Source organism: Sciurus vulgaris, assembly GCF_902686455.1.
Source record: "Sciurus vulgaris genome assembly, chromosome: 17".
Lineage (NCBI taxonomy): Eukaryota > Metazoa > Chordata > Mammalia > Rodentia > Sciuridae > Sciurus > Sciurus vulgaris.
In genome coordinates, this window is record NC_136478.1 from 61509378 (window position 1) to 61528821 (window position 19444).

General features: G+C 52.2%; 1 protein-coding gene across 5 annotated transcripts; it reads right to left on the reverse strand.

Moving 5' to 3' along the window:
• Positions 1 to 9377: 9377 nt before the first annotated feature.
• On the reverse strand, positions 9378 to 18936 carry LOC306647631 (sialic acid-binding Ig-like lectin 11). Of its 5 annotated transcripts, none has more exons than XM_079117154.1 (11): positions 17369 to 18935; positions 16912 to 17301; positions 16455 to 16739; positions 16063 to 16110; positions 13586 to 13849; positions 13317 to 13364; positions 12963 to 13220; positions 12607 to 12891; positions 12291 to 12384; positions 11914 to 11995; positions 9379 to 10392 (listed from the first exon to the last, which is right to left on the reverse strand). In XM_079117154.1, exons 1-11 carry the CDS (start codon positions 17550 to 17552, stop codon positions 10153 to 10155), a joined length of 2178 nt encoding a protein of 725 aa, XP_078973280.1. In that variant the 5' UTR covers positions 17553 to 18935; the 3' UTR covers positions 9379 to 10152. The 5 variants fall into 5 exon arrangements, with proteins under 5 accessions (XP_078973282.1, XP_078973280.1, XP_078973284.1 ...); XM_079117158.1 differs by having other exon boundaries at positions 17365 to 18935; XM_079117155.1 differs by having other exon boundaries at positions 10169 to 10505; positions 17369 to 18933.
• Positions 18937 to 19444: the final 508 nt, after the last annotated feature.

The window sequence follows — 19444 nt, forward strand, 5'->3', positions numbered from 1 at the left end:
AAACTCTGTGCCCATTAAGCAATAACTCCCCATTCCCCTTCCTCCTGCCCCAGATGACCAGCCTCCCATTTTCTGTCTCTGAATTTGATTGCTCTGAATACCTCAGGTAACTAGAACCTGACATCTCTCCCTTTGTGATTGGCTTGTTTCATTTAGCATAACATTTTCAAAGTTCATCCATGTTGTAGCATGTGCCAGAATGTCCTTCCTTCCTATGGCTGACTGATATTCCATTGTATGTGTGGATGTGCAGACTTCTCAAGACCCCACTTCCAATTCCTTTGGGAATTGCTTGTTCAGTCTGAGGTCTTCAGTGGATTGAATGGTAGCCCTCCAAAAGATGTGCTCCATCCTAACCCCTGAACCTGTGAACCGGACTTTATTTGGAAAAAGACAGATTTGGGCTCTAAATCCAATTGCAAATGTCCCATAACGGACATGGAGGAGAAACAGGAGAGAGCCATGTGAAGGCTGAGGTCAAATTTGAAGCAGAGTCACAAGCCCAGGAACTTCTGGAGCCACCAGAAGCTGGAAGAGGAAAGGAAGGACTCTTCCCTAGAACCTTAGAAGAAAGGGTCCTGCCAACCTCTCGATTTCACACTTCCAGTCTCCAAAACTGTGAAAAAGTAGATTTTGTTGTTTTAAACAACCAAGTGTGGTAGTTTGTTATGGCAGCCCTAGGAAACCAATCAGTTTGAAGTGGTGAGCATCATTTTGGCATTTGCTTCTTTATCCTTCACTTTTTGGTGCTGAGCACAGCAAAGTAGAAAAAAGAAAAAAGATACATTTGTGAGATGCCATGGCCACTGACCAACTCTCCTGTGAATTTCCACCTTGACCTCTCAGCTGGAGGGTGGGGACCCTCAGGGCTTGAATTTAGTTTGAAGCATCCCTGATTGGGATCCCAGTTCTCTGGCAGGAGCAAACAAATGTCAAGGCCTGAGTTGAAGTTTGCAGCCAAGGGCCCTCAGGACAAAGCATCTCCATTCTTACTCTCAGGTTCCAGCTCTCCCCATGGACTTGGACCTGGGAATCCTGACCAATATTTCACAAGGCCTTGTCCTTGCCGTGCAGATGTTTTTCTGATGCTTTATATAAATTTAAGTGAGATGGTTTGTTTGCACAATCTAGAATAGACTACCACGCCACCAACACAGACTTTTCCTTCTTTTTTCTGGTGTTGGGAACCAAACCCAGGGCCTCACACATTTCAGAGATGTGCTCTACCACTAAGTCTCATCCCCATCCTTCAATACAGACTCTTAATCTCCATCTCAGATCATTTTGTATGTACAAAGATTTGGATTTTTAAGCCTGGGCTCCAGAACATCATTAGTTTCCATTAAACAGTGTAAGAGTTGGTGGGGGGAGTGGTGCAAGCTTGAAGTCCCAGCTATTTGGTAGACAGAGGTGAGAGGATCACTTGAGTCCATGAGTTTGAGACCAGCCTGGGTAATATAGCAAGACTCTGTCTAAAACAAAACAAAATAGTATAAAAAAACAGCAGGGCAGTTCAGGTCAATCTTATTGGCAGTTAAAGGACTGAATTTAACTTCTCTTTGATAACAATGAAGTTAGAAGCATTTAGTGATTTTTCTCTGAGCACATGGGGGACAGGGGAACTGGTACTGTCATATTTGAACTGTGTGGCCTTGGACAAGTGTCTTCACTTCTCTGAGCTCAGGTTCCTTACCTGGGAGTTGTTAGGGGGTGCAACTTAAGAACAGATCCATCACCACTGAGAAGTCCAAATTTGACAGTCTTTATTAAGCCGGCTGGCTGTCTCTCACAATGCCCCAAAAATGGCTATTGGGAGAACAGCCCCAACCATAGGGTTGTAGGTTTTTTACCAAAAATCACATCATAAGTGTCTGTTGCTATGATTTGAAATTACAAATTAACATCATGAGGTTATCAACAGAGGGGGAAGTTGGTCAAAACGACCCTTAGATAGGTACAAACTAAAGAATGGTTACTGACATCCACACAATCACCATTCACATGGCACGTTGTTTAGGAGCAATAGGAATCAAAAGAGAGCAATTTTTCATTACATAGGAATTGTCATTTTGTATTGCTAAACATGTCACGCTAAGTAACTGATGATGGGGACAAAGGTGGGGTGTTCCCATGGGAGAAGCTTATTTCCTACATAACATGGAGTCTCAGAGCAAAATGGAGTCTGTCTGGCCTATAACATTCTCATGGAGCCAGATCTCAGCCCATCACAGGAGTCAGGGGTGACAAGGCTGGGCCTGACAGGCAGCACAGAGTAGGGAGATAACACCCAGATGCTAACACTTTCTCCATCACAATCTTTGTCGAGCTGAAAACAAAAAATGGGGCAGGTGGGCACCTGTTACAGAGCCTGAAATCCAGGGATTCAGAACAGTGTTTAAAAATAGGAGCAGAATAGAGTAAGAAGCTCATGTAGTACATGGTGGTGTTGATGTGAAATGATTCTTACTGGGCATCATTGTCAGATAAGTTTGGAAGCCACTGGCAACGGTCCCCAGCGTCGCGCATCGGTTTTCTGACCACGACTGTACATTAGCGCACCCTTGATCTGCCAATGGGGCACCAATTCCACTAACCCCGTCCCCCAAATCAAACGTTTGTCTCCTGCGGCGCGGTCTTAGCAGAGCTCTGCCGCCAGCCGGCGCCCGTGCCCCGTCGGGAGTGGGTTTTGTACCATCCTCTACTCAGACGGTCCAGGCAGGTGGTTTCCTTCTGGTCCTGCCTCGTCCAAGGATCTGTTTACTGGAACTAGAAACCCTGACCTCGAATGTAGTATCCGAAGCACAATCCTTCAAGGGCTTTCAGGCAGTCAAGATGGGCTCTCCTAAGACATCCATCCGTTCGTCCCTTCTTCAGTTCACAATGTCCATTAAACCTCTGACACCAAAAGAGGTCCCAACCCCAAGGGCTCAAATCCCAAATTCCGACCTGGGAATTAAGAGCCAAGCTTCTGTGTGTGTGTGTGTGTGTGTGTGTGTGTGTGTGTGTGTGTGTGGCGGGGGGTGGCATACTGTGTAATCCCAGTGACTTGGAGGCTAAGACAGGAGGATTGCCAAGTTCAAGGCCAGGCTCAGCAACTTGGCAGACCCTATCTCGAAATAAAAAATCAAGGGCTGAGGACGTAGCTCAGCGGTAGAGCACCTCTGCATTCGATCCCCAGCACCAAACCCAAAACGAAACAAAATAACAAAAAGTTCAAGCTTCTGGTGCCCACGGCCATGCCACCCCCAGCTGTGTGATCTTGGGCAGCTTGCTTAGCCTCACTGCGCTTCCGTTTCCCCTGCTATAAAATAGGAATGATAATAGCAATCACCTCAAAGTGTTGTTGTGAACACTGCATGGATTAATCCTTGTAAAACACTCAGGAGGGGCCTGGCATGATTTTGAAACCAATTGCTTAAAAATTCCCATTTTATAGAAATGAAAACAGAACCAGAGAAAGGTAGTGAATCTCATACCCACTTTTTCTCCCCCCAGGAGAGGATTTCAGAGTTAAGTCCTGTGATTCTGATTCCCATCCCTGAGGCTGTTCCTCTCCATGGGATCTGCAGCAGGAGTGAAGCCAGCTCCTGTACATAATCGACAGCTGTCAAAGCCCAGCATTAAATGTTTCTGCAGAGGATACAGGCCAGCATGAGTGTTAAGGCTTGGACTAGAGTGAGCTCTGGGTCAGGGTCTCTGGGTTGGGGACTAGCTATGCAAGCAAAACTCATTTAAATAGAATGATTTGCCTCCAGATTGCCATAACAACCCGGGTGGGGGAGTAAAATGTGCTGGCCGTTGCATTTACAGAGCTACTCTGCCTCAGTGATACTGAATTGTAATGCATTACAAAGTAAGGAGTGAAAACAAAGTCAACAACATAACCAACAGATGCTCTCTAGCCAAGAACAGGCTCTCAGGCAGTCATTACCTCTGTCCTTGTGTGCTCCTCCACTGGAAAGAAGCAGTAGGAGCTAGGATACTATGCAAACTGGTGGTCTTGAAGGTCCCTTCCCTGTTCTGTGATCCTCTGTGCTCCCTCCACAAGGAGGTAATAATCCAATGCAAGGTGCAATAGCAAAACATCCCAGAGTCTTTGCTGAACAGCTGCCATAGCTCATCGTTTTGAAGAGAGATAGTGAAGGATTTTCTGAATGGATGAATGATGAGTCCTTAATGTGCTTCTTGTTTTCTTCAACACCAGTTTCCTTTTAACTTTCCTTGTAACTTTCCAGGGAAAAATCCACTAGTGCATGTGCTGAATGGACCCAGAACCTGAGGGATTCGCAGTCAGTCCAGCCTGAGATAACGTTTGTTCTGCTTGTGGGCTGTGAAATCCTGCTCTCTGCTTCAGCTGGGAGCTGCTTTTTGTTGCCACCAGAAACCTAATATCGAAGCAACAGCGCCACCTATGGGCCAGTATTGTTTATTCATTCATCTTTTGATGAATGTTTTGTTCTTAAGTCTTTTGTGAATAATGCTGCTGTGAACATTCCCACAGAGTTTTTTAAACATCTGCTTTCAATTCTTTTGTGTATATACCTAGATGTGAAATTGATTAGTCACATGGTAATTCTCTTTAACGTTTTCAGGAGCCACTAAACTGTTTTCCATAGAGGCTGTATCATTTTCTGTTTCTACCAATGATAATTTATTAGAGTTTCACCTTCTCTTTACTTTGTCAACCTGTTATTTTCTGTGTGCCTCCACTCCAGCCATCCTAGCGGGTCTGAAACCTCTTTTTTTTTTTTTTTTTTTTTTTCCCCTAGTACTGGGAATATGGGAATAGAACCCAGGGGCACTGTACCACTGAGCTACCTATTTATCTTTTTTTTTTTTTTTTTTTGAGACAGGATCTTTCGAAGTTTCACAGGCTGACCTTAAGCTTGTGATCCTCCTGCCTCAGCCTCCCGAGTTACTGGGATTACAGGCATGTGCCACTATACCTGGCTAGGATATTTTTTCTTAAATAATTTTTAACTGTAGATGGACACACTACCTTTATTTTTAGGTAGTGCTGAGGATCAAACCCAGTGCCTCACATGTCCTAGGCAACCACTCTATCACTGAGCTACAACCCCAGTCCAGGATATTCATTTTTTAAAGAGATGTCTTCAGGTAGATAGTGTCTAGTCTCTCGTTCAGCACCACGGACAGCGCCATTCGTATGGCAGATGAGTGCCTTGGGACTGTAACCTGCTCTGCCAGGTGTACAGAGGGCTACGAGGTTGTCGGCAAAAGCGAACTGAGGATGATCTAACAGATGTATATATTTTTCGTATGCTGGGAATTGAACCCAGGGCCTAGTGCAAGCATGAGCTCTACCACTGAGGCACACCCCCAGGCCCTGAAGTACCTTTGACAGGAGGTCATTTTCACTAGAACAATGACTGCTCTTTGGCTACTTTAGTCATGTAAACATGCTACTGCCCCCAATCTTGTGCGTTCTCTTTCCTCTGTCCAGTTCACTCTTCCCCAAATGTATCTGTCCGACTCCCTCTCTCACTTGCTGCAGGATTCTGCTCTATTCTTATCTTTTAGTGAGGTGTTCCATGGCCACATTCTATAAAACAGAAAAACCATCCATGCAGATTATCAATTGCTTCAAGTGGTCACAATATTAGTAGTCTAAAACCACATACATTTATTATCTCATCATTTCTGCATACTTCTGCATGTTTCCAAGCTCATGTAGCTGTGGGCAAGATTCATTGTCTGAGGGTTGCTTTACTGCAGGTCTTTCTGTTCCTTTGTGGCCTCTATTCCAGGCCACATGGACCTCTTTCTCTGGCAACTCCTGACATGGCAATTTGCTTAATCAAAGTCAGCAAGGTGGGGGGCTGGGATTGTAGCTCAGCAGTAGAGCACTTGCCTAGCATGTGCTCATGAGGGGGTTTGATCCTCAGCTCCCCATAAAAAAATAAATAAATAAAATAAAGGTATTGTGTCTATCTACAACTAAAAAATATATTTTAAAAAATCAGCAAGGGAGAAAATCTGCTAGTAAGAAGTTGGTGTCTTAGTTAATCATGTGAGCTACATCGCTTCCATATTGCCATATTCTCTTGGTTAAAAACAAATCAAGGTCCCACCTCTACTCAGAGGGAGGGATTTACACCAGGGCATGAATTCCAGGAGGCAGGAGACCCCGGGGCATCTCAGAGTCTGTCATCACAATATCCTCTGACTCTCTTGTTTGAGACAAGAGAGGGTTTTGTGATGCTGGGGATGGGACCCAGGGTCTCCTGCATGCTAGTCAGGCTCTCTACCTCTGAACTGCACCCCAGCCTAACACTGCTTCCTATTTCTCTCAATAGCACTTAACACTCTCTGATGCATATTTACAAAGCCATCCCCCACTATCTGGGAGATTGGTTCAGGACCTCAGCGGTACCAAAATCCACAGAGCTTAAGTTCCTTTATAAAATGACACAGTATTTGCATACAACTTCTGAGCAAGCACATCTATCTCAGACTCCCAAGCGTCCCAGCTGTCTACTATGAGTTCTGCTGAAGATTGATGTACACGTCATGGTGACAGTGAAGGTCTCCTCTCAGGCATCAGTCCTTACCCAAACTTTCAAGGTTATCAGAAATAAGGAAGGTCTTGAGAGAGCTGTAGAAGGGCTTAGGCAGCCGTGCAAGATGGTGAGTGAGGTGGTCAGGGGCAGGATCACAACAAAGGAGCATGGAGAGGGTCTTCTGGAGGTCACCTTCCTGCTTGATGAAGGTGCTCATGGATACAAGCAGGGACCCAATCAGTCAGACACTTCCATATTCTTGCTTCTAAGTGGGGGATCCAATAGAAAAACTAATGCAGACTCGTGGACAGCGGGCGCACCAACCGATAATAGTGAGGAGAACATGGACAGGGGAGGAGATAAGGAAAGGAGAAAATTCGAGACCATAAAAAGAACAAGCCAGAACTCCCCCACTGGACTCTCCGCTCAGGGTCTCTTCTCTTCAGAGAAGTCTGTCACTGTTGCTTTTACAAACCTGCTGCTTGCTTGCTATCTGTGTCCTGTTCTTCAATTCTTTGCAGAACAGAGACAACAAACTCAGCACCTCTAGATGGTAACAGTCTGAGAAATTGTCACAGCCAGGAGGAACCTGAAGTGGCACTGACACAGATAGGAATTCCCATGAGAAACAAGACTCCCTTAGGATGAAGGGATAAACACATCTCAGGAAACTAAGGCAGGTGAGCTAGCTCTGCGTCTCATGGAGTTAAATGTCCCACTAGAAAATTAGGAGTTAAAAAGTATACCAATCTCCGAGGCCACAGGAGTGAGGTGACACACCAGGATGGGTAAGGCAGGGAGGTCTGCCTTATTAGCATAGTAAGACTCACACCCTGAGGCAGAGACCCAAGATAGTGAATCTCTTCTACACGTGATGACGTCAGGAGACCCAAACCCTGCCTGCCTGGGAGACACCTGGAAAGCTCTTCCCTTGTTCTTTATTGAAGTTAGCCTGGGATTTCTGTTCCCCACATGCTGTCTCCTTTCTGGCTTAAGCAGAAGTCCCTCAATAACACCTTGCCTGCACTTCAGTGCTTTCTAGACCTGGAGTTCACTTCTACAATTCTGGATCTGAGAAGGTGAGTTCCAGTAACACAGTAAGAATGGAGAACTATGAAAGATGGTGGAGAAGTAGCCAGGCAAGGAGGTAGGAAGATGGTTATTATAGGGCACAACTTAAGAACAGATGGATCACCACTGGGAAGTCCAAATCTGAGAGTCTTTATTAACTGGTCGGCTGACTGTCTCACACAAGGCCCCAAAATTGGCTATTGGGAGAACAACCCCGACTATAGGGTTGTAGGGCTTTTTATACCATAAGTCAGTACATCAATCATAAGTGTCAGTTGCTATGATTTAAAATTACAAACTAACATCATGGGATCTGAAATCATCAGCAGAGGGGGAAGTGGGTCAAAATGACCTTACTTAGGAACAAACTAAAGAATGGTTACTAACATCCAAACAATCACTGTTGAAATCACCGTTACCATGAGATATTGTTTAGGAAACTAGGAATCAAAAAGAGAACAATTTTTCATTATACAAGACTTGTCATTTCATCATTTTCTATTGCCAAACAAGTCATGCCAAGCAACTGTTGATGGGTACAGAGGTGGGGCGTTCCCATGGGAGAAGCATTTCCTACATAACATCCATTGTCTCAGGGTAAAATGGAGTCTGTTTAGTCATTGCCGTATAGCCTTGTCTGTGACATTTCCATGGAGTCAAAGATGTCAAACCATCACATTCCTCACTGGTTTTATGTACATAATCAAATCATTGGCCATGGCCAAGAGTCTCCCACGATCTCTGACTTTCTTTCCTACTTTTCCTTTATTTTTGTACTGGGGATTGAACCCAGGACAGCTTTACCACCAGGCTATATCACAGTCCTTTTCATTTCTCATTTGGAGACAGGGTCTCACTAACTTGATCAGGGCCTCTCTAAATTCCTAAGGCTGACCTCAAATTTGTGATTCTCCTGCCTCAGCCTCCCTAGTCACTAGGATCACAAGTGTGCCTCCCCACACCTGCCACAAATCCTTGACTTAAAATAATCTATGGAGTTGAGTCAATTTCTTTTTTTTTTTTTTTTCAGTGCTGGGGATTGAACCCAGGGCCTTGTGCCTGCCAGGCAAGCACTCTACCTGCTGAGCTATATCCCCAGCCCCTCAATTTCATTTCTTATTTATAGTTTGCAATAGTTTTTTAATCAATAGGATTATACAAATTAAAAAGAGCACACAGCAGGGTAAGTGCTACTTTGATGACAAGAAATTGCAGAATATGATAAGGAAAGGATTGATGAAAAATGTGTCCCTTCAGGTGTCCAGGCTATTCTTCCAAGGGACATTATTTAGAAGGGGAAATTCAATTCTTGATTTCCTCAAAGGCATGATTGTAGTATTTCCCATGACTGTTTTGAAAGGATTTTGCCCTTTATAGAACGCAGTATTCATGGATGTTACTTGTTAGGGAGGTCTGAGCAGCTGGATGGGGGCAGGGCATCAGGCAGCCCCCCAGATGCTGGCAGATGAACCTTAATGGCGCCTCGAACTCACTTGTCACTCATCGGGACCCCCAGCCAATTCCAAACTATAAAGACCTGGGCCAGCCAGAGCCATGCTCCGATTTCCCGCTCCTCTGCCCTGGCCTTCACCCTGGGGAACTGGTGAATCTCGCCAGAGGGCCAACCCCAGTAGAGCTTTGTTCAGCCGCTTTGGGTCTGACTCTTGGCCACCCGCATCCAACCTTACATTACTGATACGCTAGCAATGGGGAAGTTGGAATCATCAAGCGCCCTGTTGAAAAGAGGGCCAAAATTTGACAACGATGTTCTTTCCTGTCACAGACACCATTGTCACACACATTGTCATTGACCAAGACGTGCAGTGTCCTCCTGAGGGGAGGGAGAGCCTCGGCCAGGGAATCCGAGGAGCCGCAGCCAGGTCCTTCCCTTGCGGCCAGCACGGCTCACGCAGGCCCGGCTCCTGGAGCTCATGTCCACCGAGCCTTCTCACTAACAAAGGCACAACGGAAAGGAGCAGAGGAAGCAGGAAGTGCCCCCGGAAGGGCCATGTCACTCTGTGTGTGGAACCCAGACTGCAGCCACGGTCAAAGAAGCAGCCGAGAGGCAGAACCAAAGCAGCAGGCCATGCACCTCGGCAGGAGGGGATCGGTTGACACCGCTGGGGTCTGTTCCAGGTGAACAGGAGCGCTGTGCGAGCAGAGGTGGGGTCCCGGAAACAGCCGAGGAGACGGCGTGTGGGTGCGAGGAGGGACAGACAGGGTGTCGCCCTAGCAGCTAACCCGCGTGGAGGGGAGCAGGGAGGAGCAGGCGGGCAGGAGGATGGCTGCAGCCCAGGGTCGCCTGACTGACCCTAGGGGCACTGTGAAGCTGGGGCACCCTGCGGGGTGTGCCCCGACTGGGCCAGGTGGACAGACCTAGTGGGCTCCACACTAGTGTGTGGCCTTGGCAGGGGGCTCTGGGCCACGGCCTCGCTGCAGACACAGTCCCTGGGGTGCTTGCTGGCGCTTCTTCCTTGATGGCCCACCACAGTCCTGTGAGGTAGGTCCATTTTGCAGAGGAGGAAATTGAGGAGTGAAGTCACTTGCTCAGTCGGGCTCCTCACCGGTGATGGGGCTGAAATGGGGGCCCAGTTCGTCCCAGCACCAGGGCGGGGCCCCCCTCTGCTGCTCCCTCTCCTGTGCACGTGGAGAACTGCTGGCCTAGGACTGTCCCTACGTCTCCCTCCCAGGAAGTCCGGGCGCTCCTGAGGGCCTTCACTTGCAGAGGTTGATCTCTGCATATTCTGTCCTGCTGGTGGCCGCCTGCTCCTCGGGCTGGCGGGGCCGGAGCTCCAGGAAGCTGAGGGAGGCGTAGTGCAGCTCCTGGAGCTCTGGCCCCTCTCCCCAGGTCAGTGTGGCCTCGGGGGTGGGATCGCGTGTGGGGCTGTCTGACCAGGATGCCTTCTCGTGACCCTGAAGTGGGGCAGGAGACGGGATGGAATGAGGATGACGGGCTGGGAAAGAGCCAGGAGGACCCACAAGCCAGCCGCACACTGAGCACTCGGTCTCTCATCTCTTCACCCACAAAACGGGACAGGGCTCCCCTGCTTTCTTGCACCCAGTCACGTTCACTCAGTGGTTGGGAAAGCCTGAACCCTGGTTCTTGGTCAGTGCCCATTTCCTAAAACCTTCACGAAATCCCCGAGGAACACTAACTTGCCCGCTTACCAGCTGGAGATAGTGGGGCTAAGTAAACACTTCCAAAGCAACCTAACGAGTGGTCAGGCAGGATTCCTGGCCAGGTCTGAGTCCAGCGCCCTGTGTTCTGTGGAAGAGCGCCCCTGTGGCAGCCCTGCATATTGCATGGGGAACTGAGCTGGCACCCTCCCTGACCTCACCCAGTTTGCAGTGGGGAAGGCCAAGCAGACGTGACCGTCTTAAAGAGCCTGTCAAACAGCAAATGTGGTACGACACACAAGAATGGGCAGTGCCAAGCAGCAGGCCTCAGCCCAGACGCCAGTGCTCTCAGGACCCAGGACCATTTCAGAGGCCAGGCATGCAAAGGCAACTGTGCAGCCTGCCATGAGCCCAAGAAACAAAAGCCACTGTCCCTTGGGACTCATCTTACTGGAAGAAAGGGTGGACCCTTTGCTCCCAGCTCCTGGGTGGGATTATGTACCTTCAGGTCCCACATGATCCTGCCTGACTGACAGACCAGGCTGTTTGACCTACGCTTTAGGCTAATGGTGTGAATTATGGTGGCCACATAGGGTCATGTGGCATCAGTTTGTTCTCTGGAGGAGCTAGACACCAGTGTCCCAGGCCAGCCACATAGATGCCACTTATCAGCGTGAGCAGCCCCTCGTAGAGCCTTGGCTGCCCAGGCTGAGGTGGAGCTCCTGGTTGGCAACACTGCTCCATCTGTCAGGCACTGGCCCCGGAGAACCAGGAGCTGGGGGAGAGACTCCACAGGGACAGGCCCACTGGTGTCAGGAACAAAGAGGGACTGAGATCGCCCTGAGGCTCCTAGCAGACAGCAGCCATTTGGGGGATATCTCTGTGGCATCCTGTCCTGCTGAGGAGTGAGAAGAATGGGAATGGAGTCGGGGGTTCAGGGAGAAATGAAGAGATGGGATTGGAAGGGACCGGCTGAACTGAGCCCAGGCAGTGGGTGGTCAGGCCTGGGTGGCCGTGGCTGTGGCAGCAGAGAAGGGGCTTGGCTGGGGAGGTTCCAGGACACTAGGCTGGGACTGGGGGCTGTGTTGATGGGGATCCGGGAGCAAAGTGCATTTGGGCATAATGAATCTCCAGGCTGTCAAGAGGATTGGCCCTGGCCACCTGGGGAGTTCAGGGGCTGGTGGACAGTGGGCTCCTCACTCACCCCACAGACAGGACCCAGGTCAGTGGGGGCGTCCCCCACAGTGCCTGTTGTTCGGCCAGCTTTCTTCCTGTGGGTCTTCATCCTAAAGGAGGAGGCAGGGACCTCTCAGCCACATGCTGACTCAGACCTTCAGTGGGACTTCTGTGGACCCTACTAAAATAGCCTAGAATGCCTGCCTTAGCCCAGGAGTCAGGGGGACGCGTCTTACTGGGTGATTCCTGGGATCATGGGCAGGGCACAGATCCCTGCTCTGATGCTCTGGCCCAAGGCCCAATCCCACACGCGCTGCCCTGTCAGAACCCCCAGCAGGGCCTGTGGGGTCATGGGGGACGCACACTCCCACCACACCTGGTGTCCTGCCCAGGAAGATCACTCACAAGAAGAAGATGAGGCAGGTGCAGAAGAGTAGAGCAGCACCACCAGCAGCCCCCAGTGTCCCCAGAAGTGCTCCTCCCCTGAGTTCTGGTTTCCCTGCAGACAAGTGGGTTTATGGTGACGTCCCTCTGAGCCTCAGGACCCCCACTGTCCTCCCCTCCGCACACCTGGAGCTCTCAAGTCCTGCATCCCCCAAACAGCCAAAGAACAGCCTCTGTCCACTCCTTCTGTCCAGCCTCAGCCCATCGGCCCCAAGCCCTGTGCTTGGCCATTCCTCAGATTCACCTCCCTAAACCTGGACTCCACAGGCCCCCTGACCTGGCAGCAGCAGGACGGTGGCGCTCTGGGTGCCGTGGGCGTTCTGGGCCTCGCAGCTGAGCCTGAGGCCAGAGCTGACCCCCTCATGGAGGCTCAGGGAGCTGTTGGCCCAGGGCCCCGTGGAGCTGGAGGTGACCCTGAGGGAGGCATTGCTGCTGTTCCCCTCCAGCAGCCCCTCCCCCAGCCGCCAGTGCAGGGAGGGGGCGGGCCAGGCGCGGGAGGAGCAGCTGCAGCGCAGAGCCCGGGCCTCCCAGGAGCAGGAGGGTCCCAGCAGCCGCGGGGGGTCTGTGGAGAGCGAGAGAAGGGTCAGCAGGTGCCACCTCGCCCCGACCCCAGGCCTGCCCTCACCCACTCACAGTGCACAGAGAGGCTCAGGGAGATGTGCTGGGCGCCCAGCGGGCTGCGGGCGTGGCAGGTGAATTCTCCTTCGTGCTCTGTCTGCACCCAGGGCAGCTCCAGGACCCCAGGGTCTGAGGGCCACTCAGGGCTCAGGGTCTGCGGCCCCCAGGTCCAGCTCAGCCTGGCTGGGGGGTGGCTGTGGGCCACACAGACCAGGCGAAGGCTCTGGCCCTCCAGGACCGGGAGGGACGTGCCGTTCTGGATGACTTCCAGGACTAGGGAAGGAAGAGGCAGGACTGACCTGTGGCTCCATCACCTGTGGCTCCATCAACGGGGCACCGAGGGCCCCTGCTTCCTCTCTGCCTTCCTACCTGTCCTGTTTTCTTGGGAAACTGTCACTCGCAGGTCCTCCGGAGGATCTGCAATGGAGACGGATCAGCTCCAGGTGGGCTGGAGCTCCCCTCTGGGCAGAGGATCCATCCCAGGAGACTGCGGTGATGGGAGGGGAAAGTCGCCTGCTGGGTCCCCGACTCTGACGACCCAGTGGTCCAGCAGGACAGGAGCCTGGTGCCAGCGTCCTGGGGTCCCAGGCCCCTCCTCGGCTCCCCTCCCAGACCCAGACCCTTTTGGTCACACTCACACTGCACAGAGAGGTCCAGGGTGCCACGCTGGGAGCCCAGCCCATTCTCTGCTCGGCAGGTGTAGCGCCCTGAGTCCCCAGGCCTCACGGTGGGCAGCTCCAGCTCCAGGGTTCTGGGACCCGAGGGGCAGGACCAGGAGAGGACTCGGTCTTCCAGGACCCAGCTCAGAGTGGCAGGGGGATGGCTGTCGGCAGCACAGAGGAGCCGCAGGAACTGGCCTTTCTGGACTTCCAGATATGAGACGTTTCCCTGGGACTCTGGGGCTGGACAGAGACAGAGACAGAGACAGAGCTGAGTGTGGCCCAGGGTCCTGACACTGCGCTCCTCTCTCTCTCAAAGCAGCTCTGTCCAGTTATGATCCACATGCCATACAATGGCCCTGACAGACACTGCAGGTCAACAGTTCGATGGCTCTTGTGCGTTCAGAGCTGTTCCTCTGCCACCTCAATGCTAGAGCATTCCCACCACCCCAGGAAGAAACCCCACACCCCAGCCCTCTGGCCCAACCCTTCCTTCCCCCACCCAAATACACAAACCCACTATCTCTGGATTTGCCTTCGCAGGACATTACATATCCACAGAATCCCACATGTGTGGTGGACTGTGTCTGGCTTCTCTCCCTCAGTGCCATGTTTCCAGGGTCATTGTGCACAGCACCTGCCAGAGCTCAGCCCTCCTTTAGGGTTGCATTATATTCCACTGTTTGAATCCACCACATTTTGTGCATCCATCCATTAGTTGATTGACAACTCGGTTGTTCTTTGACTTTTCTGAGGCATTGGTCCTTGTTCATATTAACCACCCAACACTTGTGAGCCTGTTTTCATTTAAGTATCCAAAATCCAATTATCAGCTCTCCAGAGCTCTGGGGGAGCTGATCTCCCTCTCCCCATCTCTCTCCCTCCAGGGTGTTGTACAATTCAGAGAAGAAAGGGCTGTTGAAACTCCCTCCCATGGGGACCCCAGCAACAGTTCTTCTTGTCAGAGGCAACTGAATGCCAGTTTCTGGGGTGTTCCTCCAGAGCTCTCTTTTTCTTCTGGTAATGGGCATGAATGAGCCCCTATATTTTTTATTTTCAGACACATTCTCCCTAAGTTATCCAGGCAGTCTTGAACTTGAAATCATCCTGCCTCAGCTTCTGAGCTGCTAGGATTACAGTCGTGCATCACTGCCTGGCTCCACAGCTATTCTACAGCAGCATTTTCTAGGGGTGTGGTGGATTGCCTTCCTGTTTTTGCTCCTGGACACAACACCTAGACCATTACCCAAGGGTGGTCTCTGTGGCATCGGGTCTTCTGCATAGAAATCCCCAGGAACCAGTTAGAAAGGCAGACCTCAGCCCTGCCAGGACCTCCTGAGGCAGCTGTGGAGATTTCACAAGAGCCCCAGACAATGTGGGTACAGGTTCAGGGGGAATGTTCACAGAGGCATTATCGGGAATCTAACCCACGTGCCTAGCAACAGCAACTGGGTTAGTGACTTGTGGCATTTCACACAGCACAGTGACCACAGGCAGGACACAGTAATGACCACCACAGGCTACACGGATGGACCTCGAGAACACGAGGTGAGGCCACGTCAAGAGAGACACGGCACTTAGGACCCTGCAGTTCCACCCCAGCCACAGACCCACAGAATTGAACAGGACCTAAGTGGACACTTGTATAGGGATGTTCAGAACACACAAAGGTGGAACGGACCCCAGCGACCCTCAGCTGATGAATGGCAAAGCCAGTGTGCTCCTTCCAGACAGCAGATCATTCTCCAGCCACCAGGATAGAAGTCCTGGCCTGGGTCTAGGAAACCTCGAGGCCACCTGACAAGCCACACACAAAGGGGCATGCTATGTGACAGCCTTTAGAGGTAGGGTCCCTAGGAGACAAATCCAAAGGGACAAGGGACAACGAGTGGCTGCCAGGCCTGGCGGGGACAACTGGGAGAGCAGGTCAGGCACAGGGCTCTCTTTGCTGTGAAGAGTGTGCTCTGGGCCTGGGGGACTGGTGGCAGTGCCACACTGTGAGGGCACCAAAGGCGGCCCCCATGCTCACTCTAAGTGGTCAGCCCTGTAAGGCATGGATCGCACCTCCGTCTGCACGAGGGAGTGGAGGTCAGGCAGTAGCACGCGTTTGCATCCTGTTTACTAAAACCTGGGAGGAAACCAAGGCAAACTAAAGGCTATGGGAGATTCAGGCATGTTTGGTAAAACTGTGAGAAAACAGACTGCAAGAGACTGCGGGCCTTGAGGCCTTCGGGAGTCTCAGGGGCTGTTCCTCTCCTACCATGCGGGGCGTCAGGGCGTTTGTGTTGTGCGAGTCCTTCTAACTGCACTTGGTGAGTGGAAGAGCCCTGGTTCCTTCCAGAGGAGAGACGCCTCCCCAGGCCCCCAGGCTTCCCTGGTGTGGCTGCCGCAGGGATCAGCTCCCTGCGGGCAGAAATCCCCGCTCCCATCCAGCCCCAGAGGGACGTCCCGCCTACCTGGGCCATCTGCAGTGGGGATGCTGATGGTCAGGTTCTGAGGAGCATCTGGACAGAGAGACTTGGTGAGAGTCAGATGCATAGATGGCACGCGCTTCTCCCTGCCACCCCAGAAGCCACAGAAAGGAAACAGGAAGCAGCACCCAGGAGGCTAGTGTCCTCCCTATACTCCTGTGGGTCCCTGGCCTCCAGGACGCAAGCTCAGCAGCCTCTCTCAGTCTGTCCTAGCTGTTCTGACTCTCCAGAGCCACCTCCCAAAGACCCACCTCCTTGCCCGGCTGCCTTGGGGGTTAAGGTCCCCACATCGTCACTGGGGGCACAGACATTCAGACCACAGCACCCCCAGCCCTCCGCCCCAGCACAGCAGCCCAGGGCCCTGGTACAGCACTCACAGGACACACTGAGCTGGACAGTTCTCTCCGAGGACACGCCAGCCTCAGGGAAGGTCACCCGGCAGGTGAGGTGGGTGCCATGGTCCTGGGGGTTGGGTGTGAGCTGGATCTCTGAGGCGGTGGAGGGCTCCAGGCCTGACCTCAGGGCTCTCAGGGCAGCCCCAGCCCAGGAGATATTGGGAGCCATGGGCCAGTCACAGGCCCCAGGCATGGAGCATGTCACGTGGCTGAGGTGGCCCGACTGCAGAGGCTCCCGGATGTGGATGTCTGGGGTTTGGGTCAAACCTGGGGAGGAGAGAGGGACAGCCCAGATCCAAGAGGGAAACTGTATGTGCCTCTGAGACAGACACCTGAACCACCTGGGCCCCACTGCACCCCTCAAGACCAGGGTCCCTCCCTGACCCTGTTGACCCACCCTACCCACTCGTGCTGTCTGTTCTTGGGCACTTGTCCTTACCTGTGACAATCAGGGTGAGCAGGTTACTTCTGTAATTGTATTTCACAGTTCCTTTCTCTAACCGAAAATAATATCTCCCGCTGTGGGCCTTCTGCACGCCCGAGATGCTCAAGGAGCAGTTGGCAGCCTGGGGGTCTCCGAGGAGGAGGAAATGACGTTTGTTCTTCATTTTTACTTCCTTGTCTGGGTTGTTTGTGGCCACAAGATCATCGGTTTTTTGATCAATTTTGGAATTCTCCTTTTTCTTGTACCAGTAGCCGTGAGCAAGTGTGGAGCGGTTCCGGGAAGCCTCGGAGTGGAAGGCACAGGGCACAAGCACACACAGGCCCTCCTGCACTGTCACCAGCTCCTGCACCTGCAGCCAGTAAGACGGCACCTTCTGCAGGGACCCTGGGGAGACACAGAGGCTCAGCGCAGCCCCAGCCCCTCCTGGGACCCCTGGCCCTTCACCACTCACCCGCCCTCAACTGGAACAGCAGCAGGGCCAGCAGCAGCATCTCGGACTCAGAGGGCCTGTCCTGTCCTGGGATCCTCTGGCCTTTGGCTCTGCCACTCTGAGAGGACACTCCCTCAGGAGGCCTGGGGGAGGGCCACTGACTGCCACAAAAGAGGAACCTCAGAAACATGTGTCCTGGTTTCATAGCCTCCTTTCATGGAAGTGGGTTGAAGGGCAGGGGGTACAAGGGACTTGCCTCTGGCAGGAAGAAGACAGCCAGCCTCAGCCTCAGGGCAGGAGATCCTGCCTCATAGGTGAAACAGCCTGTCACAGCCCCAGATGCAGGATGGGGGCCTCGCTTCCTCACTGCCCAGGCCGACCTCTGCTCCACACAGGCAAAGAGCAGAGTGTGACCCCCGACGCCTGCCACAGGGGCTCCCCTTCGCTGGCCTCAAACCCAGGACCCCATCTTGCACGCTCCCCAAGGGCACTGGCTCCCCTGCCTGCTCGGGGATGTCTTAGCACGCCACTGCTTTGGGTTTGCCTTTAGTGCGTGGGTTGCTGGGGTCAGAACCCAGGGCCGCAATCATGCCAGGCAGGTACTCTTCCACCGAGCCAGTTCCCAGCCCAGGGCTTGTGTTTTTGTTTCAAACACCGGTAGCATTTTGTGACCCTCCCTCCATGTGGCCTCAGGACACAACCACCACCAACAACCCCCTGAACTTCTCTTCTCTTCTTCTGCTAAGGAGCTTGACCTCCCAGTGACAGGAGGCTTTAGGAGTTTCCCATTGCCAGAACTTCCTAGTAGCCCAGCTGTGCCACATCAGGGATGGGAGCTGCTCCAGCTGGTGTCCGCTCCCTGCCAAGGCTCATGAGCTATCAAGGCTGCTTGCTGGTTCCTCTGGAAGTGGTGATGCCTCATAGCACCCCAAAGTCGCCAGGGTGATGTTTGTCCAAGTCGATCCTTGCTGCTTCTGGTGCCACTGTGTTCACGTCTCTGGGGAAATTGCATCTTCCACAGCCTGGATGGCATGTCATGGCTAAGACTGGAAAGCACAATGGGAACCCAAGGCCTCACGCCTGCCGGACAAGTGCTGCACCACTGCCACCCTCCCACCTGCCTCCAGTGATTCTTTCTTTTTGTGGGAGGTGGCCAGGGGTTGAACCCAAGGGCACTTAACCACTGAGCCACATCCCCAGCCCTTTTTTGTATTTTATTTAGAGACAGGGTCTCACCGTGTTGCTTAGAGTCTCACTAAGTTGCTGAGGCTGGCTTTGAACTTGCAATCCTCCTGCCTCAGCCTCCCGAGTTGCTGGCATTACAGGCATGTGTCACTGTCGCCTGGCCCTCCATTGAACCTTGTGGATTTGGTGGAGGAAAATTGGCAGGCTGAATACCCTTCTCACATCCTCTCAAGGGCCTGAGATTTGTCGCTCCTGATGCTGACCTTGATCACCTGGGTGAGGTGGTGTGCTCAGATTTCTCTACTGTAAAGCTCCCCCTTTCCCCCTTGTCATACTGACCTCTCTGGAAGGAGATCACCATGTGAAACCCACCCTTAAGGGACGGGGAGTCCTGCCACGGCCTTGAGGGTCGCCTCCCACAAAATATTCTCCCTGGGGTATTTGTCTCTTCTCCCTTACACAATGATTAACGTGGGGGTCCTGGAGAGACATTTTGGGGTGATGCTAAAGGAAGATGGAGGGTGGGAGGGATGAGCCAGGCCCAAATCTGCTGAGGAGAAACTTAAGAAAGTGAAACTGACTTGAGCATTCGGAGTGTGGGGGCTGGAGAAGACCCTTTGTCCCGAGAGAAGATGTCTCTAGAGAGGGTTTGAGGAGTTTCCAGAGGAGACGGAGGCTCAGCTCAGCACCAAACCCCTCCTTCCCCTGACGTCCTGATGCAGGTGAGCACCTGTGTTCCCGGGCCAGCCGAGCGACGCCCTTCAGCCAGGGCAGGTCTGACCTCCAGAAACCTCTTCCCCAGGGCCAGCTACGGAATTTTCAAGACGCAGAACGAAATGAAAAAGTAGATCCCCTTTATAAAAGGTGGGAAGAAGCTTTCTCTTTCTTTCCATGGGTTCTCTCTTGACCTGT